This window comes from Meriones unguiculatus, chromosome 6 (assembly GCF_030254825.1).
Source record: "Meriones unguiculatus strain TT.TT164.6M chromosome 6, Bangor_MerUng_6.1, whole genome shotgun sequence".
NCBI classification, from domain to species: Eukaryota; Metazoa; Chordata; class Mammalia; order Rodentia; family Muridae; genus Meriones; species Meriones unguiculatus.
Genome location: NC_083354.1, coordinates 83,793,909 through 83,811,455, shown reverse-complemented (window position 1 = coordinate 83,811,455; position 17,547 = coordinate 83,793,909). Strand labels below are relative to the sequence as shown.

At 39.6% G+C, this 17,547-nt stretch overlaps 1 protein-coding gene across 2 annotated transcripts in view; it reads right to left on the bottom strand.

The window, feature by feature from the left end:
• Positions 1 to 17,547, bottom strand: part of Pde4d (phosphodiesterase 4D) — an 820,129-nt gene that overhangs the window by 677,291 nt on the left and 125,291 nt on the right. The window contains exon 1 of one of the 2 annotated variants that reach the window (XM_060385705.1): positions 5,350 to 5,921. The exons of the other annotated variant lie outside the window; for it this stretch is intronic. Within the exon in view, the coding sequence (XP_060241688.1) occupies positions 5,350 to 5,615 (266 nt within the window). The 5' untranslated portion in view covers positions 5,616 to 5,921. Of the gene's footprint in view, positions 1 to 5,349; positions 5,922 to 17,547 lie in introns of those variants that run through there. 2 annotated transcript variants of the gene reach the window in all.

The following is a 17,547-nucleotide window of genomic DNA, read 5'->3' as shown; positions in this document are numbered from 1 at the left end:
AAAGAGAGGAGAGGAGGAGAGCAGAGAGCAAGACTGAAAGATAAATACAAGAGGTAGAACAAAAAAGAGTCCAGATTCCTCAAATATACTCACTAAGCAGCATCTTCCAAAAACCTACTTAGGTGTATTTCCTCCATAGTCTAAAAGGAAATAACATCATAGGGGATAATTTCTTTCCTCTCTTATGACTTGAATAAATTTCATAGAATATCTCTCGCTCAAAACACAAATTCAGTTGCTGAAGAAAGGAGGACTAAGGAGTGAGTAGGCACTTTTAATCATGAGTAATTATAGATCTAGTTAAGAAAATATGTAAATAAATAAATAAATACAGCTACGTCGGCTAACTCCTTAAAAAGCTTTAAGTGTTTCAAAATTCTTTGAAAGAGGCATGTTGATGTTTCAAAGCTTAATCCTAATATATATATATATATATATATTATTTAAAAATGTCATATTTCTACAACTGACCGTGTTTTAATGAAAGGCTCATGTGCATACATGGCACTTTTGGAGGTAAGTGCTCCAAAATATAAGGACATTGCTCCAATGTCACTGCTCTGCATTTTGTATGTAATATTTCCCTCAGCGTGGAACACACTGAATGGAATCAGTGGGAATTTTCTCATCTGGTCCTCAATTGGGAAGGAAAATATCCATAAGATTCTTTGTCTTAGAAAAACTTAATTTGGCCTTTAACATATATAAATTTTTAAAATTAGCATTGAGAGCTCCACACGTACAAGGGACTCTGGGTTTGGTCCCTGGCACAAAAAAAGTAGGGAGGCCTTACACAAACAGTGATAAAATGATGACAGTTTAAAAATTGGAGTGGTGAATCTTTATATACCTGCATACAAAAAATGTCGTAACTTAAAATGGGCATCACTACTATTACGTTCATCTCAACACAATGAGAAAGGAGCAGGGCATAGTTGCACATGCCCCTAACCCCTGCAGTGAGGGGGCTAGAAGAGGAAAGACTGAGTTGTAAGCCAAACTTGGGCTGTGTAATGAATTCTAAGCCAGACTTGGTTACAAAACAAAACAAAACATAGCACAGAATGTGAAAAAAAAAAAAAAAAGAGCAAATGTTTTGTGATTTACTCATCACTAGACACTGACTTTTAAGATCCTCAGTACAGAAATCAGCAGAATTTTTTTTTTTCTTCATGACTCTTCTTGGGCCTAACACATTGGGAAGTGTGCTAAAAGTGAGTGAGAAAAAAAAAAAAAAACAACTATGAAAATAGTTCTCTGACTCGTTACTCTGAAATAAACTGAGACTGAAAGTTTAGTTTTTCTTTAGCATGAATTCCATAGTCTTGGAATTCCTGATGTGTCATAGGGAACTTCCTACTTAGATGAAATTAGAATCCTAGGTACAGTCATGGAATAGCAATGTGTTGCATATTAAGCATGATCCACGAAACAGTAGTGACAAGCGCAGGGGTGGGAAAGTTCTACCCCTCTCATGGGTTAGACGATATTACCAGGAACCACTGCGAGAGCAGCAGAAGTAAAATGTGCCGTCGATGTCAGAAGAGGGTATTACTCCTGGCTGGGAAGCTCTCAGAGAGCAGACTTGAGAGATGCGTGAGAGCAGATGGGCAAGAAAGAGGCAGCAACATTCAGCAATACCTCTCTTTACTGTCTTCTCTCCCATGGTTAAAAACAAAACAAAACAAAGCAAAAAAACCAACAAACAAAAAGAAAAAGCCCATTCACTTCTTTGGGCTCATGGAATCATAAAACAAATTTAATTCAATCTATTCCAAACAAGTGACAAGTTGACCATCTAGAAATGTAAACACCATCCTAAATATTCATCCCCACCAGAGCTATGAGTAGGATTGAGTACATGAAAAATAAAAATATTAGTGACGATGATTTACACATAGACGTGCTGGAGAAGACCAGAACTCTGGGAACTATTCCGGGGAAATTGTGTAACTGGGAAATGGAAGTATATGTTAACCCCCACAGCTGTTAAATTCAGAGCCGCAGCTTCAGCAGTCTGGTTTCTGACAGCTTAGCTGCTCTCTTTAGGCCTCACAGTACCTGGGCCTTTGGTCAGTTGCACAAACTGTATTTTAAACGGACCAGGAGAAGCAAATGAAGTTCCAAAATGAAGATATGCATGGTAAACACAAAACACAAGTGGGTGAAAACTGAGCCAAAGAGAAGACCTTTTCAAAAAGCATGAGTAGACTAAAATGCTGATCAGGGTCTCTAGTTATGTGATATTTATTGAGTATTCACCATTGTCCAGCTATGATGTGAAACATGGATGTACCAAGATGAGTGGAATAGGACCCTGGCTCTTCAGTGGGTTAATCCAAAGCTCTTGCCTTAAGACGTATAAAAGGCTAAATAAATAAATAAATAAATAAAGATGCATGCTGAGGGCATCCGACACTGATGGATGACAGGTATATAAAAGGCTTAACTTACGGTCAAGGTCTTTTCACTCAACATAACTAACAAACAGAAGTATGTTTTGGTATGATCCTTACTTCAGAGGGTTACAAAGGCCAAAGTCTAATTATCTTAAAAATTCAACTATGGTGTAGAGAGTGAACCAAGTCATCATCAACATTCTCTAACCGGGGCTGTTCACCAGAACTGTCTTACTTTGTTCCTTGGAGCAGAGCTGAGCCGTGGGCCCCAGCCTCATTTTAAATTAGATGTGTGAGGTGAACAAGCCCTAGTGATCTGTGCTTCTAGACTTGCCTCTTAAGCACTCCCCCCAGCACCATCCCTCACGTTATTTCTCTTCACTCAGCATTGGCTGTCAACCTTGAGAATTCTGCTTTGAACTAGAGAACCACAAGATGGTGAGACCCCATGCCCCTCCAGCGCTCAAAAGCAAGCTTTCTTCCACAAACACAAAAATGTCAATCTACTGAGATTGGGAAGCTGTTTTATACACAACAAGCTCTATAACAGAAACAGATGCCTTCCACATTACTTTTTAAAACTACAGTGTAAATTACTTAAAACCAAGATATAACTCTTGTTCAACTTCCTAACCATTACCCGTAAGATATAAACATTCAAGCTAAGCGCATTTTGCTTACACCTGCATTAAGTTCAAAGGATAACATTCCGAGGCAGGATCCTACAAACGATGCACATAAGTAGCTGATGATTTAAGAAGTAGGAGATGTGAATATAGTTGGATACCGATTGTGTTTGTGTGTGTGCATGTATACTTCAAATTATACCTTTAAAATGCCGTAGAGTATGCATAAGCACATTGTGTTCATAAATAAAATTATGAATGAAAATTTGAAAAAAAAATAATGCCTGGTGCTTCGTGCAAAGCCTGAAGCACAGGGGACATGGTTGGCGGAGGATACCTGTGGCATGAATGAAAGCACTCCCTGAAACAAAATGAAAACACAGAGATGCTGTTTCCAACTCCCTCTGAGATGGTTTCAGTTCCTGAGGGAAACCCTTTTCTCCCGAGTTAATTAAGGATCTGTTGCACTCATATCTTTTCCATTTCCATGGCCTTCTTAATGCCACCTGACCTAGCTGAGACTGGATAGGCCAGAGAGGAATTCTAGTGGAAAGCATGTGCTTGGAGCTTTTCCAGACAGCACTAGAAAAGGAAGTGCCACAGATTTCAGAAGAAAGCCTGTTTTCATGAGATTTCCTGCCTTCCTTATACTCAACATGTCCAAATAGCTCAGATAACCTTCAGCTGAACTCCAGGCTGTTTCACATCAACTGAAATCAAGCGGTGGTTGAAGCCTGCCCTGTCAGCAATACGTACAGTCTTAGGGGATATAATAATAAGGTGGACAGATTCCTTGTGACCTGAAGCCAGCTTGCCTGCCTGGCCCTCAGTCCCTGGTCTTGAGCCAACCCCCTCCTTCCAAGCATCACCCAGTATTTGTCCTTCCTCTTCTGACTGCTGTTGACAAATTTTTCAACATTTTCCTCTGAGGAACTTATCATTCTCCAGACTCAATTTTTTTTTTTTTAATTAACACTGAAAAATTCAGCTTTTGCCTTATTCCTCCTATGGCCACTATCTGCAATGGAAGGTAGAGGCTTTGCCATCTAGTTAAAAATCTACAAGACAATAGGAGCACTTCTTCAGTCAGACATTTAGCTATTCAAAATTAACATTCCGGGGTTGGACGTGTCTTTGAATGTGACATGCCTTTTATTTGTGCTGTCACTGACTTTCATCGTCATATTAACGTATCACTGGGCGCAGCCATGTCACTCAGATCTGGGTTCCTACTTCTTACTGTTTCCCTCCTTGAGTCTTTTTTTTTTCCTGTTTTTTGTTTGTTTGTTTGTTTTGTTTTTTGTTTTTTGTTTTTTTTTTTCCTCTCAGACACTGGCTTTCTTGAGAAAACTCTAGAAAAATAATTCAGTTTCCCATCTCACACCCATGCTTACTCTTTGTTATGTTTGCTTCATCATACTTTGGATTCATTTTATCAAAATGTAGAGGTAGCACCTAGGAGTGGCTAAAGTTAACTAATCCCACATCACGGACTTCTGATCAGGCACCTGCTGATACAAGCAAGACTTTAATTTTTCTCTCTCCTTAGGCAGAAACTCCAAGGAAGCCGCTTGATGGTTTCAGTTAATTATTTGATATTTTCAAGAGCAAGAAAATATCGAAAGTCCTCCAGAAAAAAAAAGATACACGGGAGCAAATGCATAAAATAATCTCACCCATTATACTGATGATAAAATATTCCTAAGGAAAATATAAATACGAAACATTCGAAGCATCCAAATTCAAAGAATACAGTCAGAGTATTAAGTGGTGCCTGTCACTTCCTGCGGGCTTCCTAATCCCTTTCCTCTGCTTTGAAAATGCATGATGAAAATTATAAACACAGTGGAGTAGGAAGCAGTTTTACGGGGCACATCTTTGCCACTATTGTGAGCATCCCTGTTCAAATGGGCATCACTCAGGAGACAGCTAATTCTGATGACCCTCCCCTCCGTTCTGGTCCTCTCCGGCAAGCCAGTTAGGAGAATCTGGAAGGAATATTAACTAGCTTCAGAAATCAAAGAAACGCCACCACTCAGGTATGGGAGTAAACCTACATTCTTTTTTGACATCTGGAATCCGATTTTCTTGTAGGAACTTGCAATAGCGACTGAGCTCTGAGAACCACCCACCTCAACCACTCCTGTAACCCATCACCAGGATCCCTGCCCTGACTTAGGCATTGGTGGGACATACTATGAAGGTAGGTTACTTGTGATAAATCACCGGAGCGGAATGATGATCTTCCTCCCCACCCCCAGAGCCGCAGGAGGAGCAAAAATCACTGAAGCGGTTTGGCTAACATTTCAGGGTGCAGACCTTACCACGTATGTGCCACGGTGAAGCGCCGCTGCTTGGGGATGTTGCTACTCAGAAGCATCCTGCGCAGGAGCCTGGGGGAATTCCTGGGAGAAATCACCGGGGAGAGCTTGGGGGAAACGGATTTCCTCGCTGTCTTGGACTTTTCGTGCTGCAACAGGTTTTCCCGCAAGGATTTCACAAGATCCTCGTTGAGCCATGGGTTTGGAACATGCGGATTATCCACTTCAGGGACTGTTAGGGTGTCCGGGCTTGCCGTCTGCTGAGCCATTTTCCTGGTCAACTTTGTACAGTTGGCTAGAATCCAGGGCAACGTGGTTGCCTGGCCTGTTTCCAGTGAGTCCCTTGATCCGAGTCTGGGGAATGTCCAGGGAAACAGGTCGGATCCAGCTGCTGTTAGTTCATTCCGCCCCTGCCTCAGTCTCTCGGCGCTGGCTGCTGGGTGCCGACCAGGCGAGCACACTCCCCCGCCGCAGCCTGTTTAACGTCACCCTCCTCCCCCAGCCCCAGCCAAAGATCACTTGACGAGCTCCGGAGGCTCGGGAACATGGAGGGAAGCCACCGCGCTAGCTCGGCTTTTGTCAGCCCTGCAGAGCAGCCTGTTAAACTATTGGAACTAATGCGGCGCAGCTGCTCCAGTGACTTCTGCTTATGTACATAAAAAGTCCTGGGGGGAGGGCTTAACCATCGGATGCCTGCTACTCCTCTGTTTGGCCAGCCTTTCCATTTGCTTATTCCTGAATGCAGAGGAAAGAAAAACTTGGAACTTGACCTTCCTCTCCGGCAGGGGCTATTTATCTCCCTATGGTCTACATTCATAAAAGAAAATGGCTAGAGCTTTGGCTTTGGTTCTTTTTTTTTTTAATAAGGGAAGAATAAACAGCCACTAGCTAGACAAGGCGAAATGTTTCCTGGTTTCTAAAGTCAGTCTGATGTATCCCATGAGACAAATCGCAAGACAATAACACAGACCACCCCTCCAGATACAAAACCAGGGTTTCAAAACGCTACACAGGAAGGACGCGATGGGTGACTGTTGGGTTTTACAGCCTTGTTAATTATGCTTCTTTCAAAGCACCAAGCAACACTAGTTAGACCTGCAAATGTTGTTTGTAATCTCTTTGTAGTAAAACTGGCCTCCTCGCCCAAAGGACCGGTTGTTTTCATAGGAATAGTTAAAAAAAAAGAACGATTTTTTAAGGTTTCAGTTATTATATATGTGAGATATATATATGTATATAATTGATGTATTCAGCCACAAGAAGGTAAAATAAATTAAGCTTTTCATAATTTCTCGTATTGTCTTTGAAAAAGAGATTTTAATTTGTGAAAAATCTAGCTTCAATAAACATCTAAAGAAGGTTTAAAATAAAGAGAAGTATTTTCTTACCAAAAAGTACTAAAAGAAAAAGAAGCAAATGTTAAAACAAGTAAGTGAGCAATAAAACCTGTTTTGTTGCACTTTGTGGATCCTGGAATGGTGGGAAAAAAAAAAACAAAAAACAAAAACAAAAACAGGCTGGCACAGGGTGTCTCCAAGCAGTCTGGTCACTGTTGGGGGAATCTCAGATTATTTTGCTCTTGTAAAACAAAACAAAACAAAACAACAACAACAAAACAATACCTCTTTGAGGAGCTACAAAATGCACCCAGTCAAAAAATGGAGGCTGAAATAATTAGAGACAATGATTCTCCAATCATGGGGGACCCTGAGACTGTCTGGAGTGGAGAGGTTCTATAGTCACTGTTAATCTGGGGTGTCCCTATACTTCTCCTCACCCCCTGCTGCACCGTCAAATTTAAGTCTTTGCCTTTCGAGTGTTATAAACATGGAAGTGATACTCTAAAGTTCTGTTCACCAAAACCTAAGATCCGCTGCTTGACCCATCTCTCCTGATGGTATGTACCTAGCAATTCCTTGGGACACACATGCCATGGTTGAATTTGAAGACTTCATGCGAAGATTGAAATTTGAAGAAGTAAGATGTGATTGTTTTTATCCCTAAAGAACTTTTATCAATACAAAAAGTTGTAAAAGACATCATTCTTTGGTGAAATAAAAGACATGTATCTATGTACATTAATTCTACTTACAAATGCTGCAGATGGCTATAATAATAATCATTCTGAACGTGTAGGTATACAAACACACACACACACATATATATCTACACATACATGTTTATATAAAGCAAGCTGAGAACCTAAAAACTTCATATATCAAATGGCCATACAGCTGTATAATGCTTGCCCTCATGGAATTTATTTTAATTTTAATTTAACTAAAAAGCTTTAAAAATACACCAGAATAACGCAGAAAGCCATCTGATCAGGTATAGAAAAAGAGGATGAGATTCCTGGACACGTGATGAAGAATAGCTTAAAGACACAACAGTGTGAAGTTCAACAATATAAAACCTACCATGGCCCATAGCCCAGGAAATGGTCCTATACCCATGCACACACTGGGAAATAAGGAATAGCTTGACACTGTCTTTGTCCTCAGGGAGTTTATAGTCTCAGGACAGATAGCACAGGCAACACATGTGACAGCAAAAGGACTAGACAAAAAACATAGGGCAGGAGATATTTAAAGCCTAGTTCCAAGTAAACAGATTGGTGCCCAGTGACCAGATACAGATCTATTACCAGCAATCAAATGGGCTCCGTTGGGAACTCATTAAGACACCTAGATTCTGGCTCTTGCTTTCAGTGACCCAGAATGAGGCTGTTAAGCAAAGGAAATTATGCAAACTGTGGTCTTCTGAAAGGTGCTCTAAGCCCATGGTCATAGGGACAGGGCTCACTGCTGATTATTACAACTAAGCTAAACTAGAAGACCAATCATCTATTCAAACCTCACCAGGCCTTGTGGCTAGATATGGACCAAGCCTGGTGAAGGCGTTCAGCCAATCTCCTACTGCCCAGAGATGGGAAAGGAGGAATGGTTTGGGTTTTGTGTAGATGCAGGATTGAGGATCTCTTCAAAGGTCCCCTCATTGATTGTTATGATTAGTTCCAAGTCCTAGTTACTGGTACAAATGATGTATTGTATGCTGCTTTCTAGAAATAAAAATTTAATTTTGTTTTGAGAATTCTCTGCTACCCCCTTGGAACTACACGCAAAACCCCCCTCTGTGTGGTGAAATCACACTTGAAAATTGCTGCCTTACGAAAAGCACATTTTTAAGTGCTGAAGAGAACTGGAAGTGGGTAATATCTGGATAAAATGGTGATGTTCTTTATAACAATACCAGGGTCAAAGGATGCTCTTCAAACAAAAGCACTCAGCAGCCTACCTTTTAGAAGACATCTCTTAAAAATTAGCTCTAAGGAACTTGTCTGAAAATACTGTACTTGCTGTAAGTGACAGCCAAATAAGGCCTTAGGTTTCAACAAGTGGAAAGGTGTAATGCTTGGATAACAGTGCCACCATCCATGCTAGGAACATCAGATAATAGTCCCTAGCTTTCCTAGAACCTCTTGGTGAATTTCCAAAAAATATTATATAGACATATATACATATATGCATATACATACATACTGTATACATAGAACATCTGAGGTCCTTTCCAAATAACTCCAAAATACGTTTTTTTATTAATTATGTTTAAGCCGTGAAACAAGGAAGACAAGGTTTGTGAAGTTGGTGGGATAAATTAAATGTGCCTGTCTGTATGTATTCAGGTGAGTGCTGGGTTTCCCACAATTGAAGGGAAAACAACGATGTAGCTCCTTCAAAAGAATGGACAAATTAAAATGATTTATACTTGACTAAATAGCATTGTTTGCTTCTCCCAGGTCTGTTTTAATTAGGTAAATACGCATTGAATCGAGGCTGCCTTCAAATTGCCCCTGGGATGCACTCAATGGAGATGGCCAGAATGGGTGAGGCAGGCAATGCTACATAATAACACCATTATGAGGGTGTAGGCTCTGTTTGGAATGGGAAAGCCTGATCTGAACCCCAGCTGACTTCTTTGTTTTCTGTATTACTTTGGTGGCTTATCCCCTTATTTGTGAAACAGTGTAGTGATCCTGTTTACGTAAGTAACGCTCGCATAAAAATGCAGCAAGGAGCCTGGGGAGATAGCCTGGTTGGTTAAGTGCTGGCCATACAAGTATGAGGGCCTATGTTCAGATGTCTAGCACTCACATAAAAAAAAAAAAAAAAAGGTGAAAGTCAAATATGATGGCGTACACGTGCAATCCTAGCACAGAGGAAGTAGAGACCGGAAAAATCCCCCGAGCTCATTGGCCTTCAACTTTTGCTGAATCGGGGAGCTCCAGGCTAAGGTTCAGAGAGAGACCTTGTTTCAAAAAGTAAAGTGGAGAAAGAGAGCAGAACACAACAAATTTCAAACTCTGGCATCCATACAAACATACACATGAACACAGGTGCACACCACACACACACACACACACACACACAGGTATGCACGCCCACAATCACACACACACAGATGCACACGCACACACACTGTGAGGAGTGCCTAGCTCTGAATGAGCATCCTATAAATAGTCCCTATAACAGATTCAGATTTAGTAGATATAAGTTATGTGCCAGAAATTTTGCATTTTATTTTCCTAATTTTTTTCTCTTTTTTACTAATTTATTCACTTTACTTCCTAATTGTAGCCCCCTCCCCTCATCTCCTCCCAGTCCCACCCTTCCATCCTATCCCTATCTTCTATCCCTATCCACCTATCTCTATCCACCCTATCTTCTTCCTCCCTATCCCTATCCCCTAGTCCTCAGAAAGGGGGAGTCCTCATCTCTTATACACTGACCCCAGCCTATCAAGTCTCTTCAGGATGCCTGTATCTTCTTCCTCTGTGGCCTGGCAAGGTCTTCTCTCCCAGGGAAAGTGATCCAAAGAGTAGGCAATAGTGTTCACGTCAGAGACAGCTCCTCGTCCCCTTACTAGGTGACTGACATAAATACTGAGCTTCCTATGGGCTACATCTGAGCAGCGGGCCTGGGCTTTTCCATGAATGGTTCTTGGTTGGTGCATCAATCTTTGCAGGGCCTCCCTGGGCCTGAATTTGTTGGCTCTGTTGTTCTTTTGGTGGAGCTCCTCTCCTCTCTGGGCCCCTCTCAGCCCTCACTCTTCCGTAAGTAAGACTCCCTACACTTTGCCCAAAGTTTGGCTGTGAGTTGCAGCATCTGCTTCAGTCCTCTGCTGGGTAGAGTTTTTCAGAAGAAATCTTTGGAAGGCCCCTGTCCTATTCCCTCTCTTCAACCATGTCTGGTGTTTATTCTATTTATTCTTACAATCATCCTGGACTATAAAGGACTAAGGTCATTATCATTCAACAGTAGTATACCTGGGTTTTAAATATGTGCCTAGGAGATACCAAAGTCTCTTATTTTGACTTTATATCACATTGTGTTCAAAGAAAAGCTGATCTGATAGTTAACTCAATTATGTCTACTACTATTGAAAACAATGGGCCCCTAAGTGCCCTGAATTCTTGTTTTAGTTAACAGAAAATCTACCCTTGGCTTCACTCAGACCATACACTGTGACTACCCCTGAATCTTGCCAAGTCATGGAGTTCTTACAGAAACAGGGCAGCTAGAGGTGGAATTCCTGAGTGTTTTTTTCCATCTATATACCTGTACACCTTTAATGTGATGGCCTTTTAATTAAAGCCCATAGTACTTTTCCACTTTGCCAAATAATATGTTCTAAAATTATTCCATCTTAAACTTTTACCACAATTTACCACATTCAGAGTTCATATCATTCCAAATTATGATGACATAATTATAATATCCTTTTATCTAACAGCTCATACAATACTGTTGAATGGAGCTTTTTAAAAGCTTTTTTAAAAAAAAGCTTTTTAAATTTTTTATCATACAGGCTAGCTAGCAGAGATCTCTTTCTTTTCTCCTCCCTCCCTTTCTTCCTTCCTTCCTTTCTTTTTTTTTCTTGTTTATTTTATTTCTATGGATATTTTGCTGGAATGTGTGTCTTTGCCTTTGGAGACCAGAAGAGGACATCAGATCTCCAGGAGTCGGAGTTGCTACCATGTGAGTGCTGGGAATTAACCCAGGTTGTTGGGAAGAGCAGCTAGGACTTTGAACAGCTGAGCCACCCCTCAAACCTTTCTTCCTATTTTGACAGTTTCATACCTATAAACAATGTATTGTGATTATATTCACCTAGCATCCTCTGTCATCCCATTCCTCTCCCCCTCAACTCCTCCTTCTTCCCAGCTATTTCCCTAGTGGCTACACCATAATGACACCAAAAATATCTATTTGAAAATGAATGATATTATCAGTCCTTCCAACAAGAAGAATAAATGTGAAATATCAAATTCATGATCAGAACAATTAGTTTAACAATGGTTAAAAATGAATAGCTAAAAGCTAAACAGATAGAGATCTATGAATGTGAAGCAGGGCTTGAGCTAAATCTTAAAATATTGTACACAGAAAGTAACAACAGGTTGCAAAAAAAAGTGGTTTAAGGAGGGAAGAGATGTTAGTATTTTAGACTCTATTAAATAATTAAGAAAAAGAAAAGATAAAATGTACTTGGTAGTTGGGTGGGTAACATATAGAGAGGTTTAAATGTGGCTAATCTGATGGTAATATGTTTTATAGATTTGCAAAGGATGATTCTGAAGTCGGTTCCTATTCAATGTGCATTTGTGAGATAGAAAAGAGGCACTAATTGTTAAGATTTGCTCATTGGCATATGATGAAATCATGAAGTCAAAATTGATTAGTTATTTCTTAGCATAATACATTAATTAAGGACCACCTAGTTAATCATCAAAGTTCTGTTACCATTTTAAGGGTACCATTTAGAAGTCATTGGGCAAAATGAATGAATGCATGTGATCATTTCTGTTAGAGTTACAGTTTTACTATACAGTGTGGTCTTGGTTCATTTCAATGAAAATCTGTTGAATATTCTCAGATTAATCTAAGTATTATATAGTATTTCATCACCTTGCTTAAAAGAAAAGCAACACTATATCAACAACATTAAAAAGGCATGCTTTCTGCATGTCTGGGGGAAAAATGACATTATAACCTAAATTAGTGTTTCTTCCTTTGCTCCTGAAACATCCACTTAAACAAGACTTCTATGAGCAACAATTCCTAATTGCTAAAACAAACTCCAGAATTACCCTTTTAAATGCTACTCAGACACCAAAAATGAGCGTGAGTATTGATGGCCCCGAAAAGTATAACACATTATCACGTCTTATTATATCTGAGTTTTTTTCTCAGGGGGATGAATAATCAAGCATTTTGACATCAATTGCAGATCCCAAATATCCAGTATCCCACTATATCTGAAGCATATCATGCCTAGCCCACTGAATCACTGAAAAGGCCACTAGGCAGAAATGCAAAAAACCAGTACTCATCAGCACTTTATCCTTTACCACTCAGTTTGATGATCATAAGGTCTCCAAGCATGTAGACACTATGGCTTACATTCTGAAGTTGATAAAATTATCTGTAAAGGAAAACTTGTATATCTTCTTCATGTACATCAAAGTATCTCCAAAGTTTCTTCAAGTCAAAACTAAGAGATTTGCACACTCCCCCTAATGGTTCCTTGTGTCACAACAAAGAAAATCTTGGGTCCATCTTTAGAATCTTTGTTCTTAATGACGGTGCGTAAGAATGAGGAAGTATTGGTTGTCTTTCCTCGTATAACATTTCACTAAGAAAATGAGAATAATCTAATGTGTATCTTAAGCCCAGAGAAATATAACACAATCACACTGAAAACCCAACACCAAAAACCTTATTTTCTTATCTCTCTGTCTCACATCCACCTACCAAGAAAATAGTTTTTATAGTCTTTTAAAAATTACTGCAATGTAACTTGTGAACTTCCCATGGTCCATACAAATAACATTTGCCACAGTCGTTCTGCTCTTTGAATCTGGTTCTTAAGAGATAAAATATTTCACTACAATTGTCTATATTTAGTGACATAATTGCAATTGGAATTATTCAACATGTGTAAATAATAATCCTTGAAAGACAGGCACATTTACAAGGATATCATTTCCATACCTAACTGTATGGAGAGCTTTGGAATCTATTGTTTACAGGGGACACTGACATAAAGCCTGGCGAAGAACAGGGAATCATCTCCAGTCCCACAAGCTGATGTACCGTGGACACCATTTGCTTATTTAACTTCTCTCAACCTATATTTACCAATCTAGGGTCCTACACCCTCAAAGTAGACAGTTTATTTGGGCATGGCAGCAAATACCTTTAGTTCCAGCACTTAGGAGGCAGAGGTAGATAGATCTCTGAGTTCGAGGCTAGTCGGGTGTATAAAGTGAGTTCCAGGACAGTGAGGGCTACACAGAGAAACCTTGTCTCAAAAAACAAAACAAAACAAAACAAAACAAACAAACAAACAAGGTACAGTGCAGTGTTCAGTATATGTATTCAATGAGTGAATTGTATGGCATGTGGATTTTATCTCAATAAAGCTGTCACTTAAAAAAGCTGTCTCTTAAAAAAATATATTTACCAAAAGAAAGGTGCATTGATATACAAGAACAAAAACCTTAAATGTTGGGTTTTTGTGTTTGGTTATAAATTTCTATAATGGGATTCAAAACCCATTACAAGTAGCTATATGGACCCTTCCACTAGTATCTGAGGTAACTATACACCACAGTCTCTGCTTTAAGAGCTATATTCAGTGTTTAGGAAAGGCAAAGTGGATACCAATGTTATTATGGCCCTGAAATCTGTGAAAATTCCTTCCCTAACTAGATAAAAAAATTGTTCTGACATCTGAGTCACAGCTTAGGAGACAGAGTGGGAGAGCAATGCCTGAGTTAATTTAATATTTGGAATCAAAGTATTGTTTTACTTCTAAAATAGTAAAGCTTCAGAGAAAGGTATATTCACTGTTACATAATAACAAAGTTTCAGAACAATGGGGCTTGATTAGCCTTTTAGGCTATAAAGTAGACTCCGAACTTGCATTCCCTAAAGTACCTCCCACAGCAAGATAGCTGTTTCCAACTTGGAGTATACATACACAAACCACTCTTTCTGTTTAGAAAGGTAGTGGAGCTACATCAAATGGTGTACTAGGTACTTCCTTTGTGTTAGTTTCCTTTGGCTTTGGTTATCACTATGCTTATATCCAAGTTAAGTCCTCCTTCTTCTTCAATGGATGTCTACAGGTAAAAACTGTCACCTTCATAGAGGTTGTGGAGGGGAGCCTGAAAGCTAGAAGACAATTGTGTGGACCATGTATTAATACATGTGATGCCATGTATTAAGCCATTGAAAGACCAGAGATATACTTCCTGAGAAGAGATTGCTGGAAGAAAGGCATGTAAACGTAACTTAAGGCCATCATAATTTTAATGGTTTTTGAACTTCGCTGTAGCTAAGAATCACTTTGAGGCCATGATAAGATGCAGAGTCCCATTTAGCAGGTCAGGTGGGAGACATAAGATGCTGAATTTCCGAATCTTCCAGGTGGTTCATAGATTACCCACAAACTGAAAATGTTACCCTGCCTCTATGCACCAAAATAAGTCATGATGAACAGCCAGTGAGGTCTTTACAATGAGAACAATAACCTGCAGTGAAGTGATGCCATTTCTTTGCATTCAGCTATTTGCGTAGTGTTGGATTATCCCCTGGCATCCTAATTACTAAATACAATTTGTTTACTGCTGATATGAATACTGATTGTTAACTTGAAAGGATCTAAAACAATTCTCCAGGCATGCCTGGGAGGGGTTATTTGATTATGTCAGTGAGGAATTTTTCTGGATTAGGTTAATCTGAGGTAGAAAGATTCATCCTAAATTGGTGGCTCTGGAATCATGGACCATAGAAAGGGGAGGTGAGCTGGTCACTAGCATTCACTGGTCTCTGCCTCTTGACTGTGGCCATAGACACAAATGACCAGCTGTCTCAAGCTCTTCTTGCCATGACTCCTTTGCCATGATAGACTATCCCCTTGACCTGTGAGCCAAAATAAGCCCTTTCTCCCTTAGGTTGTATTGGTCAGGGTATTTCATCCCAGCAGCAGGAATAATTAGGAAAAAAAAAATACAATTATATAAAAAAAACCCACAAACCTTTTGTTCTTAACAAGCACATATATTCTATTAAAAAAAAAAAAGAAGAAAATTCCATTCTTTAAGAGGCAGTTTTCAATGTCAGAGTCAGCTGAATGCGCACTGTTCCTTTGTAATGTGAGGCACTGCCAAAGACAGCTACCAATAAAATCACCAGTCATTAAGCCCCTACGAATTAATCCAGAAAGGATGCCTCCATCAAGCTCCCAATACTTGTCTAATAGTCAGTCTCTGGGTAACTATAAAAATGGCCATATGTTTGTTGTTGTTGTTGTTGTTGTTTTCTGGTGCTATAAAAGAAGTTATTCTGACCCGGAAATGCTCAAATGATTGCTACATTATGTGTAGCAATCTGACCTTCTTCTGAAATAGTTATTATGCTTTTGTAGCATCGGAGTCTGAACTGAGGCTTTGTATATACCAGGAAATGCTGTGCTGCAGAGCTATAGACAGCAGTGCCTTTTTGAAATTAATAGTGTAAATCCTAACAAAGTAGATATAAATACCTCCTTACTAATCATATAAGGATATATATTTCACTACACCTAGCAATTATGATTTATAATCTTTAAGTATATAAAGCCAACCAGCAATTATTTAATCAGTTACCAGGGAAAAGCAATGTATGGCAGAGAAATGACCTTGCTACACCCAGTTGACTATCTCTGTATAGGCAGCATTTGTCTAGGACCCTTGACTGTGCCTGGAAAACAGTAAGTATTCATTAGGGGGGTCCTAGAAAAATGGCTGGGTATCATTTATTTTTGTATTATCTGTGTTTACCTTCAGCTAACCACACGAAGACAGTGTGCCCAAATCAACTCACACTGACCTATCAACTGAAAATGGATGGTTTTCCAAAGCCTACAATGAATCCATCATTAAATTAGCCACATAACATACTTTATCTCCACTGTGAGGAAATCTAAATGTTCAGAGAAATCTGAAGTCCTATGGCTCACCAGTTCTCAAACTCGGCCCTCCAAATAGGTAGCCTGGTGATGGTTACCCTTTCAGAATTGATTTCCTTTTCCAATGTTGGGGGACCTAGCCACAGTGAACTCAAATTAGCATAAAAATTGAGCCATTATACTAAGGAAATGAATTTTAGGTTTTACCTGATTGTATTGGTTTAGACTTAAATGGGCTTATGTGGCTGGTGGCTATATTATTTAACAGTGAATAAGGCTGTGTGCTGTCATGAATAATTATGTGCTTATGAAGAAATGTTTTTGGAGTCTTCCCTAAAAGCTGTGGTGTCATATGTCAGGGACCTTTGGCAACTTCATTTTGTTCTTCAGCAAAGGTCTCCTTTGCTATTTTTAGCTGATCTATGCTAGTCTAGACTGTAGCCCTCAGCCATTGGAAGGGCATTCTGATTTCCTAGTTTTCACTCTAACACAATGAACAACCTTGTGAATCATCGGTCATATATTGTAGATATTTTTTTAAGGCAGTTGGAAGTCAGGTTGCTAATAAAAGTTGAAAATTTTTTTAAGATTCTGCAGGTGCTCCCAACAGCAGTCCTGGAGTTCCCACATTTTTTTCTCTTCACCAGCCTTATCCATCTTCCTGTACTCATGCCAAATCCTTTCTGTCCTGCAAGAATATCCTCCATTTTTCTTAGGGTAGAAGGAATTAAGTAAAGTATCAACAACTACAGTGAAAACTCCAGCTACATTTCCCAGTGCTTCCAAGGCTGTGTTCGGGTTTTCACTCTTCAGCAATTTCACATGACCAAGCATTTCCCTGTGGTGTCTCTTCTGTGGCGGCTCCTGCACATTAGAGAAGGCACCGGAAAATGGAAAGGCACTGGAAAATGGAAAGACACTAACTTTTTTTTTCTCTCTGTAATGTTCAGGCACTATAGTAAACTGTGTGTTTAAATCACTCTTGCTGTGAGAAAGATAGTGTTGTGAGAATTTATCCTTGTGACCTACACCTTCGTTTACACAGAAGTACACAAGACATTGTGCCTGACCTGAACTCTGCCATTCTTGTGTGTGTGTGTGTGTGTGTGTGTGTGTGTGTGTGTGTGTGTAATGCTTTCCTTGAGAAGAATCAATGGTTTCTAGATGAGGCCTGAATGACCTGAA